Here is a 15,875-nt window from a genome sequence, read left to right on the forward strand (position 1 = left end):
TTTGCTTTTTCTAATATAAAATTTTAAAAAATATAAAAGCCTAAATAAAAAAATTTCCGGTACGGGGCCCTGAGTTAAACTATTATTATTGTTTGGCGATTCTTGTAAAGCTAAGCGAAAGGTGATGGGAAAGAGGCGTTTTGGAAGTTTCTTATTACAAGGTCTTTTAGTTTTGGAAGTTTCTATGGTTTCCTCCTCGTTATGGCAAGCAACTCAATTCTATAAATAGCCTATTATTCCAAGAAGAATACTATCTCTATTTGAATATATAGAGAGAATTTTTGAAGTAGTTTGAGTTGCAGAAAGCTTGAAAAATGAGCACAAAAATGGCGCCACCGTCGCCGGTGGGTGATACTAAAGCACGTTCATTGGAAGAGACACCAACATGGGCTGTTGCAGTGGTGTGTTTTTGTATTATTGTTGCTTCAATCCTCATTGAACATGCCATTCACATGCTAGGCAAGGTATATATATATTTTTTACTTCTTTTACTTTTGTAATTAAATTTTGGGTTTTCATTAGTGATAATTTAAACTTATTAAGAGGATTAAAATTGAACCAAAGAAGCTTAAGGCTTGTACCAGCCTCGGTTTAGCTTTGTTTCAGAACTCAAAGTTTAGCCACCCTTGAAAATTTTAGTATTTTAAACCTTACCTTTTATCTCATATTATGTTGTTTATGGATAAAGTCATTCGGTTTGGCTCGAAGGCCTATTTGAAAAGTAAGAATAATTGTATAAAAATATAAGCTTGAAATACGAGATTAGACAAAAATAATAATGTCTGTTTTGAAAGCAGATTGGGTCTCAGTAAGGTTTTTTTGGCCCGACACGAAGTTACAATAAAAAAAATCATGTTATTTTGCTATTGTTTTTCCATTATTTTGCTACCACTTCATTATTATATTATTACTATTTTATTGTTATTGTTTGAATATTGTATAACTCTTGTTTTATTATTAATTTTGTTATTATTTTAGAGACATTTGCTTGTTAAGTTGCACATTTTTTAGTATTATTTAAATATATATATTTTTAAAATCTATTTTTAATTATTTTAATGTTTTTAGTGTATTTGATGCATTATTTTTTTTATTTTTTATATAAAAATATAAAATAATCAATACGGATGGGTTAGGCTTGGGCTTGGGCAAAAAATTAAATCTAATTTTTGAACTAGATTGAAGCTAATTAATAAGACCTAAAATTTTATTAGGGCTCGACTCAGTCCATCTTATTGTATACATTTTTAAAGTGTAATTATTTGAATTGATAAAAATAACTTATTTGATTTATTAATGTAATCCTTATTAATTTTATTCCATGATATTTTTATGGGAAAAATTAAGCCTTTCCAAATATATATTTTGTTGGAGATTATATAATATATGTTACACAGTGGTTGAAGAAAAAGTATAAACCAGCTCTTTATGAAGCACTGGAGAAGGTTAAAACAGGTAATTAATTAATATTTTTGTTTTTAAATATTTATATTTGATAATTAAAATTAAAATTAAACAAAAAATATATGTGATAAAATGAACACTTCTGTATTTGTGTATTGCAGAGCTGATGCTGATGGAATTTAAATCATTCCTACTTGTAATCACTGAATTTTGTCCGGGAATAATTTCGTGTTTTAAAAAAAAAAATTAAAAAATTTTGCATTTTAACACCTGAACTTTTCTAAAATTACATTTTGACCCCTAATTTTTTCAAAATTACATTTAAACCCCTAAAATTTTATAAATTACATTTTGACCCCGAAAATTTCTCAAACTAATATTTTGACCCCTCAACTTCCTATAAATTACGTTTTGGCCCCAAAAATTTTCCTGCGTTTGCAGTTTAGTCCTTCTGGCAGCAACTTGCACACCGACCCCGTGATTTCCGGCCACCGGCCTAAGGCATGGCCTCCCTCTCCCCTAGCCACCTAATCCCTGCAAAAAGAAGAGAAAAAACATCTATAAATGGGTTTAAAAAACCCCAAAATGAGAACCCCCGACCCACGAAAAAATCAAAAAAAACTTGCAAAAAAAGAAAAAGAAGAGGAAAAAGGAGAGAAAGAGGAGAAGAAGAGGAGAGCCTCCGACGGCGCTCGACGGTGAAGACGACGGCGATGGCACAAGCGACGGCGCGGCGCGGCGGCTAGGGTTTCCGAAAGAAGAAAAAAGAAGAAGGAAGAAGAAGAAAAGAAAAAGAAAGAAAAAAAAAAGAAAAAAATTAATTATAGTCGGGTCGACCCAACCCGACCCGTATGACCCATGAACCGACCCGAATCGACAGCACCAGCAGCTTAGCAGGCCACAGTAGCAGCCCAGCGGCCCAAATAGCAGCCCAAAAAGAAAAAAAAGGAAGAAAGCAAAAAAAGAAAGCAGGCCATCTTTAGCAAGCCCACCAGCATCAGCAGACCAGCAGCAGGCCCAGGCCCAATCTGAAGCAGGCCGAAGAAAAAAAGAAGGAAAAAAAGAAAAGAAAAAAGAAAAAAGGAGAAAAAAAGAAGAAAAAGGAGAAGAAAAAAGAAAAAAGGAGGAAAAAAGAAAAAAAGAGGTTCAATTCGTGTAACCCGTTCGACGAAGCTCGTGTTTCGAGATTTTTCGGTAATTTCGTTTTTTTAATTTTAATTTAATGCTCGTATTTTTTTCGTTTTAATATTATTAGTATTTTATACATTTTTGTATTTTGGCATTTATATTTTTAATTTAATTTAATTTTAATTTTAATTTTAATTTATTTTAAATACTTTTAATAAATAAGGCAACGAATCGATTTAACATGAACTCGTTGATTTCATCGCTATGTTGGATGAATATCACCGGTTCGTATTAAAATCGATACGCCCTTTTAAAAATCGAAAATATTCAAAAAGTCACATATTTTCAAAAAAAAATTATATTTTGCAAAATTTTTCGTGTCTTCAAAAATTTTTCTCGTGTTTCAAAAAAAATATTCGCGTTTCAAAAAAGTAAGGCAACGAATCGGTTTGACACAAATTTGTTGATTTCATTGCTAAGTTGAGTGAATATCACTGGTTCGTGTTAAATATGATACGTGCTTAATAAAAAATCGAAAAGTTTGTGTAAAAAAAATCTTTCTGTGGTTTTAAAAAACATTCGTGTTTTAAAAAAATAAAATAAAAATAAAAAAAGATTTTGTTTTTCAAAATTCTCCGGTTTTCAAAAAAAATTATTTTTCAAAATTTTCGTGTTTTCAAAAAATTCTCGTGTTTCAAAAAATCTTCGTGTTTTCAAGATTTCGGTGTTTCCAAAATTTTCATGTTTTCAAAAAAAAAATTTCTCGTGTTTTAAAAATTTTTGCGTTTTTAAAAACAAATTCGTGTTTTCAAAAATCCTCGTGTTTACAAAAATTCTGGTGGTTCAATAATTCCTGTGTTTTAAAAATTTCCGTGTTTTCAAAAAAAATCTTCGTATTTTCAAAAAAAATTTTGTTTCAAAAATCCTCGTGTTTTCAAAAATTTCGGTGTTTCAAAGATTTCGTGTTTTCAAAAATTCCGGTGATTTTACAAAAATTTCGTGTTTTCTAAAAAAATTTCCGTGTTTCAAAAATTTTCATGTTTTCAAAAAATTCCCGTGCTTCACAAATGTTCGTGTTTTAAATTTTTTGTGTTTTCAAAAAAAATTCTCGTGTTTCAAAAAATGTCGTGTTTTAAAAAAGAATTTCGTGTTTCTAAAGTTTTCGTGTTTCAAAAATTTCGTTTTTTTTAAATAAAATAAAATTTGTGCTTTAAAATTCTTCGTGTTAAAAAAAATTTCTCGTATTTTGATCGGATCGCGATTAATTATTAAATTGAACTTGTATTTTTGAAAAATAAGACAACGCGCGTTTAACGAGATACCAATTTTGGGCATCGCGAGGGTGCTAATACCTTCCTCGCGCGTAACCGACTCCCGAACTCTAATTTTCTCTGGATTTTCACGCAGACCTAAAATTACCTTTTTTTAGAAAAAATTTAAAAATAAATTTTTCTCTTAAAAAAAGAATTTATTAGGTGTCCGATCACACCTAGGAAAAAAGATCGGTGGCGACTCCTTTTTCAAATAAAATCGAAATTCAGAGTTTTCAAATTTTTCATAATCACTTCGATTAGCGTCCGTGCCCCAAATTTTTAGGTCGCTACAGCTGGCGACTCCGCAGGGGATTTTTTTTGAGAGTCGAGTTTAATGTTAAACGGGTGTTGTCAAAATTTTTAAAATTCCTTGTTCAAATTAATTTTTAATCGTGATCCTTGAATTTTATTTTATTTTTTATTAAAAAAGTCATGCATCTGCATTCGATTTTTAAATTAATATTTTTCTAACTTATTTTATTTTTCTGTTTTTTTCAACTCTAAGTTTTACGGTTTTTTAGTTTGTTTTTTAGTAAAAATAAAAATAAAAGGTTTATGAGTTTCTCCCCACACACCGTGCATTTGCATTCTTGCATAACATGAGCTCTCTACCCGGGCTCCGTCCGTTTAAGTGGAAGTAAACACTACGCCTTCGTGAGTTAACTCGTCCCTCCGCACAGGCTAGTGAATTACTTCCGGGTTACATATGACTTATGCTTTCGTGAGTTAACTCGTCCCTCCGCATAGGCATAAGTAAATGTAATCCCTCAAATTGAGCTCATGAGCCTGTGATTGGTGATGACCGAGGCTCCATACCAATCTTAGTAGGTGACAGTATGGACAATTCGAGTACCTTTCTAGAACCAAAACCACATATAGTGAACCGTACGAGCCACTCAATCAGAGCCATGTCGAACCTCTGTCCATTTGATAGTTACCGAAATAAGTACACGGGAGAAGTGCCTCTTACCTTTTATTTCTTTTACATTTACACTTATTTGCAAATGAATTGAGTCTGTTTAATAAATTGGGCTGGATAGATTGTCAGATGGTATGTGGGATAGGCTTCTTGTAAAGCATGTTGGGGCAAAAAAAAATTGTGGGTCTGTTACACCAAATTACATGATTGGATAGCTTAATTTGTTAAATTTTCCATAGTCTTTATTTATTTATTTATTTTTTCCTTCTGTTTATATCTGTTGTGATCTCTAACCAAGGTTATTTGTTCTTCATTTTATTTTTCATCATGCATCGTAGACATCTCATTAGGAAGGTGTTGATTAGAGATCGGTGGCCAAAAACGGGTTTCTGATGGAGGAGTTAATTACACAAGTAACCGAGAAAAATACCGTAGTTCGAGATTGGTCTTTGAGGACTCAGAAAGCGAAAGGGGATAGTTTAAAAGAAGGATACATCTCTGATCTTCCTGAACATGTGACTTTGAATGCTCGTCAGAACAATCTCGAAGACTTGACTGAGATTTGGAAGAAGTGGGACTCAAATACTAGAGGCATATTCACTGAAAAGTACGGGGATATAGCTCACTTGATAGCAATCAATGTGAACGAGTAGTTGATTCAAGCTATGGTTCAATTCTGGGACCCAGCCTATCAGTGTCTTACTTTCAATCAGGAAGACATGACTCCGACCATAGAAGAGTATGCCGCTTTACTTCGAATTGACAATGTACAACTCAACAAGATATACATGAAGGAGCCTAAACCAATGACCTTTAAGAAAGATTTAATGAAGTTGACGGGGATGACTGATACATGGGCTGAAAAATAGATAAAGAAGAAGAATGAAGTCAGTTGTATTCCATGGTTTTCTCTTCGAGAGTTAGTTCAGAATCATCCAGATACTTTGAGAAGGATAGATCTGTTCGCCTTGGCTATTTACGGACTGGTCGTCTTCCCGAAGGTTCTTGGGCATATTGAAGTTGCGGTTGTGGATTTCTTCAAAAAGTTGAGGCAAAGAATCAACTCGGTCCCAACCATCTTGGCTGAGACTTTTAGATCTATAAATGCTTGTAGGAGAAAAGGGGAAGGACGTTTTATCGGATGCGTTCAGTTACTGAATTTTTGGATCTTTAGCAACTTTTGGAAGGTGGAGCGCACGCCTTTCCACATGTTTTCAAAGACATTCGCTCCTTTGGAAGCACACCTTGAAAAAGATTGGCCAAGGGATGTCACTAAACAACATTGGGTCTCAGTTTTTCAGAACCTCCGCTCTGAAGATATAACTTGGAGAGCACATTGGATTCGTCCATCTGTCTTGTTATACAAGTGTGAGAACTAAGATTGGGTGCCTTTGTTAGGATTATGGGGAGGAGTTGGATATGCTCCGTTGATGGTTCAGAGACAGTTCGCTTCGCGACAGTTTGTACCAGTTACTAATGGATTGGCACAATCGGAGTTTGCTTTTACGGGTGAGGGTTACATGAAAAGGGTGCGAGATACCGTAAATTCTTGGAGGAAAATCTACCTAATGAAGTTGGCTCTCTATGCTGATACTATCACTGTAGATTATGGCATATGGAGGCAACGACGAGTCAAAAGTCAAATAACCCCACCGATTGATGAAGCTTGTCAGAATCCATTCTCAGAGGAAATTCCATTCGAGCTAGAAATTGCAAGACATGAATTTGAACGTGAAAAAGCTAAACTGTTGCGAGATATTAGTTCTCTCCAGGAAGAAAACTACTAGCTGAAGATTGATGTCAAATTGAAAAATCCAGAATCGAGAAAGTCTAAAAAGAAGTTGAAGTTATGAGAAAAGATTTAAGGGGCCTTCATTTGGAAAACAAGAAATTAAGAGGCACTATAAGGAACAGTGGATTGAGGAAATCATTAGCAGAATGGAAGTAAGAACTAAGTAATATCAAAGGTAGGATGGAGTTCTAGAAAGCCAAAGCGAAAAAAGAGGAGGAAAGAGCCGGACGTGCTACGATAGAGTTGAGGAAGAAGAATGTTGAATATGAAACTGTGTTTGCAGAATTAACGGCTAGTCAGTCTGAGCATCAGGAGCTAAAAGGAAAAATTCAAAGTCTAGAAAGTACATTGCAAGCTCATCAGCAACATTTGGATGACCTCTTGAGAGTTTTAGAGGAAAAGAATGGTCAACATGACAGAGACATTCACGCATACGAGAGAGCCCTCCAAGAAAAAGACATGCATCTCGGTAGTTTGATCAATGAAATTCGCAAGGCGGAAATGGTGTAATTATCTGATGAAGCTGAAGTTTTCAGTTGCCAATACCCTCCAAACAAAAGGTCAAGCATATCAGAGTTCCTAGAACGTATAAAGAAACAAGGTCATGTGGCTAGGAAATTTGCGTAATTGTTGAACCAGGATGGCAAAACTTTTTGTAATAGACTCTTTTGATTAATGAAACGCCCAAATATGGGGCTATCTTGAAATCAACACCCATTTTTTTGCATATTTTTTCATAACTAACATTCATCCTTCATTAGTCATTCATTCATTCATTGCATGTACATATCATCCTAATCGCTCGCTAAAGCTAAAACCGTCTAATTCACAGTTGTTACACTACGAGTCTGGAATCACGTCACTCTTATAGGACGCGCCTAAGAGCTAGAGCTATGGACGTTGAACTCAATGAAAGAATGGAAAGGATGGAAAGAACCCAGAGAGAGTTGCAGGAGCAACTGGCCAAGTCGCGGCAAGAGGCGAGAGATTTGATGGTGAGGTCTCGAGAGGAATCGCTCGAGCAAAGGGATCAAATGAATAAAATGATGGAAATGATGACGGCCTTGGTCAAAGAAAAGGGACCTATGCAGAGCCCTGATATCGTAGAGCCACCTCAGGCAAGAGCTAGTCAAGATCCGCTTTATCCCCCGGGATTCACTCCACCTCATATCCATGCAATGCAAAGAGGATATCCCCAAAGAGAGCCTACAGTCCTGGAACAACCTCCTGTTCCATTTGCTCATCCAGGGCAAGGAATGTTTGTATCGAACTCTGGAGCTATCCCTCTGACCTAATTGTTCCAGATCTAGATGATCCTGCAGAAATAGCAAGGCTGAAAGTTGATGACAATAATGCTCAAGATAAGTTTAGAATCCTGGAAGAGAGGATCAAGGCAGTAGAGGGAGCTGAAGTTTTCTCTGCTTTGAGTGCTAAAGAGCTCAGTTTGGTACTCGATTTGATTCTACCCCCAAAATTCAAGGCACTTGATTTTGAGAAGTATGATGGAACAAGATGTCCAAAGGCGCATCTTATCATGTTTTGTCGAAAGATGACTGGCTACGTGAGCGATGATAAGTTATTGGTACACTGTTTTCAAGATAGTTTGGTAGGCTCAGCCCTTCGATGGTATAATCAGCTCAGCAGAGAGAATCCGATCATGGAAGGATTTGGCGTCATCATTCTGTGAGCAATATAGGCATGTATCAGATATGGTATATGATCGATTAACTTTACAAATGATGGAAAAGAAGCCGACAGAGACTTTTCGGTAATATGCACAAAGATGGAGGGATATCTCTGCTCAGGTGGAGCCTCCGTTAACTAAGACAGAGATAACGGTCATCTTCATTAATACTCTGAAAGCGCCGTTTTACGAAAAATTGGTAGGAAGTGCCATAAAGGACTTTACGGATATTGTAATAACCGAAGAGCTTATTGAAAACGTCGTCAAGAGTGGGAGAATGGAAAGCCCCGAGAGTTCGAAGAGGACAGTACCCGCAAAGAAAAAGGAGGCAGAAGCCCATATGGTTAGAACCAAGAGTCAATGTACCCCCAATCCGTATCCCGCCCAATCACGACCTCATTATCGCCCACCTTCAAACTTCTACTTTCCTCCTCAATGTCCTTACTATCAAGCACCTCCGTCTTACCCTATTTATGCTATGAATAACCAAAGACCATTAACCGTGTTCCCACCAAACACCATGCCTACACAAAGCCAACTAAAAAATGAACAAAGACCAGCAAGACCCAATTCTGAAATACCTCAGTTTACTCCAATTCCTGTATCATATGGAGAATTATACCCGAAGCTGTTGGAAAAACAATTAATATCCCCACATTACATGGCACCCCTGAAGCCTCCATACCCGAAGTGGTATGATCCTAACGCTAGTTGCGTGTATCACGCTGGGAACTAGAGACACTCTACAAAAAATTGCTTGGCCTTTAAAAGGAGGGTTCAAGGTCTTATTGATGCTGGTATTTTACGCTTTGATAGTGTTAGCAATGTGACGGGAAATCCTCTTCCTAATCATACTGGCGAGAATGTAAATGCAGTGACAAATGAAGACAATTGGCAAGCCAAAGGTTATGTTGCTGAAGTAAGGACACCTTTGCGGAAGGTGTGGGAGATGATGATTGAAAATGGCTTGCTCTGCCCGCCTAGTAAGATTCTCAAAGAAGAAGAAAAAAAAGACCAGAGTTTCTGTGATTTTCATGGTATCAAAGGGCATGACATCCAATCCTACAAGGAATTTAGAAAATTACTTCAGGACATGATGGATAACAAAGAGGTTAAAGTCTTTGATAGTGTGGAGGGGGCCGAAGAAGGAGAAATATGTGCCTCTGACAATCAATCGATGGTTCTCCCTTATAGCGTTGATAGACCTTTGGTGATTTATTACGAGGCAAAGAAGGAAGAGGTTAGTCGAGAAGTTAAACCAAGTTTGATAATTGAAGTACCTGCTCCTTTCTCTTACAAGGACAACAAGGCAGTACCGTAGAAGTATGATGTCAATATCATTGTGCCTGAAGGTGAAAAGTCAAAAGTTATGAATGAAGGTGTCAGCGGAGTAGGACATTTCACTCGCAGCAGAAGGTGTTATTCTCCCGAGACGGTTGAACCAAAGAAGAAAGTTACTGGCCCGAGCCAAAAAAGAAAAGCATCAATGTATGAGGTTGAGGATGATGTTGAAGCACAACTTGAGCAAGAAGTTAAAAAGGCTGTGAATGAGGAGGAAGCACATGAGTTCTTAAAGTGTATTAAGCACAGTGAATATAGCGTTGTAGAACAATTAAATAAGCAGTCGGCCCGAATCTTAGTACTATCTCTATTGTTGAACTCGGAGCCACATCGAAACGCCTTGTTAAAAGTGTTAAATCAAGCTTATGTGGCGAACAATGTATCTGTGGAAAAGCTTGATAGGTGGGCAAATAATTTGAATGCAGAAAATTTCATCTCTTTTAGTGATGACGAATTACCGCCAAATGGTAGGGGCTCCGTAAAAGCATTGCACATCACAACCAATTGCAAAGGTTACATATTACCACATGTGCTCATCGACAATGGATCTGCACTCAATGTTATACCTTTGGCCACTCTTTCTAGGATCCCAGTTGATATGTCCTATTTGAGGCCTTGTCATTCTATAGTAAGGGCATTTGATGGGACACGACGAGAGGTCATGGGAAAGATCGAAATTCCTTTAAAAGTGGGGCCATGTGAATCTGATATCGAGTTCTAGGTCATGGACATCACGCCTTCGTACAATTGCTTCTTAGGAAGACCTTGGACCCATTCTGCTGGGGCAGTTCCTTCATCTCTCCATCAGAAAGTAAAATTCATCATGGATAGCCGCTTGATTACTGTGGGTGGTGAGGAAGACATCGTTGCATATATCTCTACTGATACACCCTACATCGAAATAAGCGAAGATGCCGTAGAATGTTCTTTTCGCTCTTTGGAATTTATCAATGCTGCATTTGTTGCTGAAGGGAATAAGATCCTCATTCCCAAATTGTCAAGGAATACCAAGATGTGAATTAAGCTGACAGTGGGAAAAGAAGCTCGAGCGAGGAAAGGTTTGGGAAAATATCAACAAGGGATGGTTAGAGCCTTGAAACCAATGCACCACAAGGGTCGATACGGTTTGGGGTTCAAGCCAGATATACATCAAAGAAGAAAACAATTGCAGAAAGATCGAGAGAGAAGAATCGCAAGGGCTTCAGGCCAGGAATTGGGATGGGAGCCGTTAGTGTATCCTCATTTGTCAAGAACATTTACATCAGCAGGAGTGATGTACCCAGGGCAGGACAATCCGCAAGTCATATTATTGATTGAAAAGGGTCTTCAGAATATCAGCCTAAACGCTATTGACAATGAGGATGATGCAATTGAGAATGCTTCAATGATACGCCATTGTCCTCCAAGATATGTTTTGAACAACTAGACTGCTGTGGACCTCCTTGTAGTTTCTAAGTCCCCTTCAGAGTAATGCCCAATGTTAACCCTCCATTTTGTGTGTCATTAAACAGTAGGGTTCCTTTTGTAATAGCTTATATTTGCTCTTTATCTTTTCAATGAACATTAATGAAGATGCATTTTGTTTTATATTGTCATGTTCTTTTCATTTCCATTAACTTCACGACTACTCCTTCTACTCATTTCCTTTTCTGGCATATGTCTCATATCATCTCATATCATCGTGTGTTGATTCCAATACCTCAATGCTCTTCTATAGCTTTTTTCCATTCACCTTTCAGGTGCTCAGATATCAATGGCATGAATAATCACGTTGTGAATCCTGAAATCAATTTTGAGAAGGCTGTTTGTTTAAGAGAATTCGAAGCTGACGAAAATGTTGAAGATTGTGTCTCGTCTTCTGACTTACTGAGAATGGTAGAACAAGAAGAGAAACAAATCCTACCCCATTAAGAATCTGTTGAGGTAGTGAACTTGGGGAATGAAGAAAAGAAACAAGAAGTGAAGATCGGGACTTCCATTTTAGAAAACACCAGACGGGATTTGATCACCTTACTCCATGAGTACAAGGATGTGTTTTCCTGGTCGTATCAGGATATGCCAGGGTTAAACACAGATATTGTGGTCCATAAGCTCCCACTGAAACCAGAATGCAAGCCCGTTCAGCAGAAATTAAGAAGGATGAGACCCGAAATGCTGTTAAAGATAAAAGAAGAAGTCAAGAAACAATTTGATGCTGGCTTCCTACAAGCCTCCAAGTATCCAGAATGGGTAGCTAACATAGTCTCGGTACCAAAAAAAGATGGCAAGGTGCGAATGTGCGTGGATTATCGAGATCTAAATCAAGCGAGCCCCAATGATAATTTTCCTCTACCACACATCGATACTTTGGTGGATAATACGACAAAGCATTCTTTGTTTTCTTTCATGGATGGTTTCTCAGGTTATAATCAGATAAAGATGGCTCCCGAAGACATGGAGAAAACTACATTCATAACAATGTGGGGAACCTTCTGCTATAAGGTAATGCCGTTCGGACTAAAGGATGCTGGGGCAACATATTAGAGAGCCATGGTGACGTTGTTTCATGATATGATGCATAAAGAAATAGAAGTTTATGTCGATGATATGATTGCCAAATCTCAAGAAGAAAGAGAGCATGTTGGGAGTCTCAGGAAGCTGTTTGAAAGATTAAGAAAGTTCTAATTGAAGCTTAACCCGGCCAAATGTACGTTTAGGGCTACATCAGGAAAACAACTAGGTTTCATTGTCAGTGAGAGAGGTATCGAGGTTGATCCAGATAAGATAAAATCTATACAAGAATTGCCTCCCCCGTGCACATAAAAGGAAGTTAGAGGATTTTTAGGAAGGTTGAATTACATTGCTCGATTCATTGCCCAACTTACCAATCAGTGTGATCCAATTTTTCCACTCCTTCGGAAACATAACCCGGGAGAATGGAACGAGGAGTGCCAAGTGACCTTCGATAAGATAAAACAGTATCTATCTAATCCTCCAGTACTAGTACCACCGATCCCTGGAAAACCATTAATATTGTACTTGACCGTGTTTGAGAACTCAATGGGTTGTGTACTGGGACAACATGACGAGTCAGGGAAAAGAGAAAAGGCAATTTACTACCTCAGCAAGAAGTTCACAGAGTATGAAGCGGAATACCCTTCAATTGAAAAATTTTGTTGTGCATTAGTTTGGACGGTTCGAAGGCTCAAACAATACATGCTGTATCATACGACATGGTTAATTTCAAAATTGGACCCAATAAAGTACATGATGGAGTCACCTGCACTTTCAGGGAGGATGACACGATGGCAGATCCTATTGACTGAGTATGACATTGTATATGTGAGCCAAAAGTCGATAAAGGGAAGCGCAATAGCTGACTTCTTGGCAAGTCGAACAACGGAGGAATATGAACCTTTGAGATTTGATTTCCCAGATGAAGATTTGATGTGCATTTCAGGAAAAGAGGGCGAGTCATCAAAAGAGAAGTCATGGAAGATGAGCTTTGATGATGCATCAAATGCATTGGGGCATGGGATCGGAGCAGTATTAGTGTCACCTGAAGGGAACCATTACCCGCTTACTGCCAGATTGAATTTCTTCTGTACAAATAATATAGCGGAATATGAAGCTTGCATCATGGGACTTCGTGTAGCTATCGAGAGGAAAATCAAAATCTTAGAGGTACACGGGGACTCAGCATTAGTCATTTACCAAATTCGTGGAGATTGGGAAGTGAGAGATTCGAAATTAGTCAAATATCGCGATCTCGCTGTAAAGCTAATCAAGGAATTTTATGAAGTGACTTTTAACTACTTTCCACGGGAAGAGAATCAATTGGCCGATGCTCTGGCCACCTTGGCTTCGATGTTCAAAGCAAACAGAGAAACTGAGATAATGCCCATCCAAATGAGTATATATGAGACCCCCGCACACTGTTGTAGTATTGAGGAGGAGTCAGATGGACGACCATGGTTCCATGATATCTTGGAGTATATCAAGAATCAAAGGTAAGGCGATAAAATTCATGCAGCTCTATCGCCCCTTCATGTCAGGACTTTTCCGTGGCCTTTTTCTACGTGGGGCATGGATGTTATAGGGCCAATTTCCCCGAAAGCTTCCAATGGACATCGATTCATCTTTGTGGTTATAGACTACTTCACAAAATGGGTATAAGCCACTTCGTTTGCTAATGTGACAAAGGCTGCAGTCTGTAGGTTCTTAAAAAAGGAGATCATATGTCGATATGGTCTGCCTGAAAGAATCATTTCAAATAATGCTTTAAATTTGAACAACAAGATGGTGAAAGAAGTATGTGAGCAATTTCAGATAAAGCATCATAATTCTTCGCCCTATTGTCCGAAGATGAACGGAGCAGTAGAAGCAGCTAATAAGAACATTAAGAGGATTCTCGGGAAGATGACTGAGACATATAAAGACTGGCACGAGAAGCTACCATTCGCTTTGTACGCATATCGCACCTCTGTACGAACTTCTACAGGGGCAACTCCTTTTTCTCTGGTATACGGGATGGAGGCCGTTCTACCTATCAAAGTAGAGATCCCATCACTGCGCGTCTTGATGGAGATAAAGTTAGAAGAATCAGAGTGAGTTCGAGCTCGATATGATCAGCTAAACCTTATTGAAGGGAAACGCTTGAAGGCAATTTGTCATGGACAGATGTACCAGAAGAGAATGATCACGGCCCATGATAAAAAGGTGCGGCCAAGAGAATTTCGTGAAGGGGAGCTCGTTTTAAGAAAGATCCTCCCGATACAAAAGGACTTTCGAGGAAAATGGTCACCAAATTGGGAAAGGCCATACGTTGTAAAAAAGGCATTCTTAGGAGGGGCTCTGATTCTCACTGAGATGGACGGGAAATAATTACCTAATCCAGTGAATTCAGATGCTGTGAAGAAATATTATACCTAAAAAATGAGACAAAAAAAACAAAAACAAAGAAAAAAATGAAAAAAATCAAGATGAAAACCCGAAAAGGGCGTCTTAATAAACAAAAAGGATTAGGATGAAAACCCAAAAGGGCGTCCTAATGAAGCAGATGCGGGCCTAGGGAGCAAGACAACTTGAACAAGGAGTCGAATGTCGAGGTTGCAACATTTGAAGCATTTTCAGAAGTTTAGAATCTTCTACATAATAAGCCGTGCTCGAAAAGATCCAGGATGAAGAAACGCGGAGAAGTTCATGCATTGGATATCTAGAGCATTTGTGGCCATTGAATTCGCTTTCCTGTCTTTATGATGCTGTTTTTTTTATTATTATTTGAACCATTCATTGTCAATTTTCTTTGCTTGCTTCTTTTGAAAAAATGAATGTGAGGTCTTTCTTTCATGCCTACTTTGTCATTTTTCATGCATCTCGTGTTTGATTCATTTAAATGATAAATAGTAAGATGAATTACTCTAAACAAAAGGAATGTTGAGCATTACCTAGATGAGAATTTGATAAATACAAGGACTCTGAAGCAAGAACAAAGTTCAGCAAGGGGGCAGGAAGGTGGTATACGAAGATGTGGATTACTCACAGAACTTGAGGATGAGTACAAAACTGGAGAGAAAAGTCAAGAATTGAGGAGATGAATGCGGACCCTCACGAAAATCAAAAGTGGGGCATGTGACAAACAGCCCAGGGTGCATGGCTTGATCATGTAGACACGAAAGCATTTAGGACAAACATGTGCATATCATAATAACATCATACATGACATATACAGGTATACCAGTAGAGGAATGAATACTGGGAGAACACTGCACAGAATCAATGAAGAAGAAGGCTTTTAGTTTCACCTGATGTTTTTTGAAACCTTATTTCTTTCGAGAAATATTTTTCAATTTCTGTTTTTTTAAAATCAACTCATAATGCGAGAAGTGAGTTGAGCCTCGGGTCATGCCGAGGTATTTCGTTTACATTTCTGTTCTTTTTAAATTAACTCATATTGCGAGAGGTGAGTTGAGCTTCGGACACATGCCGTGGTATTTCTTTTAAATTTTTGAAAATCAACTCATATTGCGAGAGGTGAGTTGAGCCTCGGACACATGCCGAGGTATTTCTTTTAAATTTCTGTTCTTCAAAAATCAACTCATATTGCGAAAGGTGAGTTGAGCCTCGGTCACATGCCGAGGTATTTCGTTTAAATTTCTGTTTTTCAAAAAAAATCAACTCATAATGAGAGAGGTGAGTTGAGCCTCGAGTCACATGCCGAGGTATTTCTTTTAAATTTCGTATTTTCAAAAAAATCAACTCATATTGCAAGAGGTGAGTTGAGCCTTGAGTCATGTCGAGGTATTTTTCAATTGC

The 15,875-nt window shown here is 37.7% G+C and overlaps 2 protein-coding genes across 3 annotated transcripts; both read left to right on the plus strand.

Annotated features, from left to right (window-relative positions):
• Window positions 1-251: 251 nt before the first annotated feature.
• LOC107947639 (MLO-like protein 12) lies at window positions 252-7,263 on the plus strand. Of its 2 annotated transcripts, none has more exons than XR_005915056.1 (3): window positions 252-1,455; window positions 1,566-2,598; window positions 5,103-7,263. XR_005915056.1 is itself a non-coding variant. In XM_016882224.2 (3 exons), the coding sequence occupies exons 1-3, from the start codon at window positions 315-317 to the stop codon at window positions 1,652-1,654; spliced, it is 297 nt and encodes a 98-aa protein (XP_016737713.1). In that variant the 5' UTR covers window positions 274-314; the 3' UTR covers window positions 1,655-2,679. The 2 variants fall into 2 exon arrangements, 1 of the variants encoding a protein (XP_016737713.1); XM_016882224.2 differs by lacking the exon at window positions 5,103-7,263 and having other exon boundaries at window positions 274-464; window positions 1,398-1,455; window positions 1,566-2,679.
• A 186-nt stretch (window positions 7,264-7,449) lies between these two features.
• Window positions 7,450-9,561, plus strand: LOC107944285 (uncharacterized). The gene is made up of 4 exons (XM_016878112.1): window positions 7,450-7,556; window positions 7,805-8,239; window positions 8,340-8,933; window positions 9,057-9,561. Exons 1-4 carry the CDS (start codon window positions 7,450-7,452, stop codon window positions 9,559-9,561), a joined length of 1,641 nt encoding a protein of 546 aa, XP_016733601.1.
• The last annotated feature ends 6,314 nt before the right edge of the window (window positions 9,562-15,875 follow it).

This window comes from Gossypium hirsutum, chromosome D06 (assembly GCF_007990345.1).
Source record: "Gossypium hirsutum isolate 1008001.06 chromosome D06, Gossypium_hirsutum_v2.1, whole genome shotgun sequence".
NCBI lineage: Eukaryota > Viridiplantae > Streptophyta > Magnoliopsida > Malvales > Malvaceae > Gossypium > Gossypium hirsutum.

Coding starts and splice junctions, on each gene's coding strand:
- LOC107947639 (XM_016882224.2), top strand. CDS start 315: ATGAGCACAAAAATGGCGCCACCGTCGCCGGTGGGTGATACTAAAGCA. Junction 465..1,397: donor CCATTCACATGCTAGGCAAG/GTATATATATAT, acceptor TATGTTACACAG/TGGTTGAAGAAAAAGTATAA. Junction 1,456..1,565: donor ACTGGAGAAGGTTAAAACAG/GTAATTAATTAA, acceptor TGTGTATTGCAG/AGCTGATGCTGATGGAATTT.
- LOC107944285 (XM_016878112.1), top strand. CDS start 7,450: ATGGACGTTGAACTCAATGAAAGAATGGAAAGGATGGAAAGAACCCAG. Junction 7,557..7,804: donor GCGAGAGATTTGATGGTGAG/GTCTCGAGAGGA, acceptor TTGCTCATCCAG/GGCAAGGAATGTTTGTATCG. Junction 8,934..9,056: donor AAGCCTCCATACCCGAAGTG/GTATGATCCTAA, acceptor ACGCTTTGATAG/TGTTAGCAATGTGACGGGAA.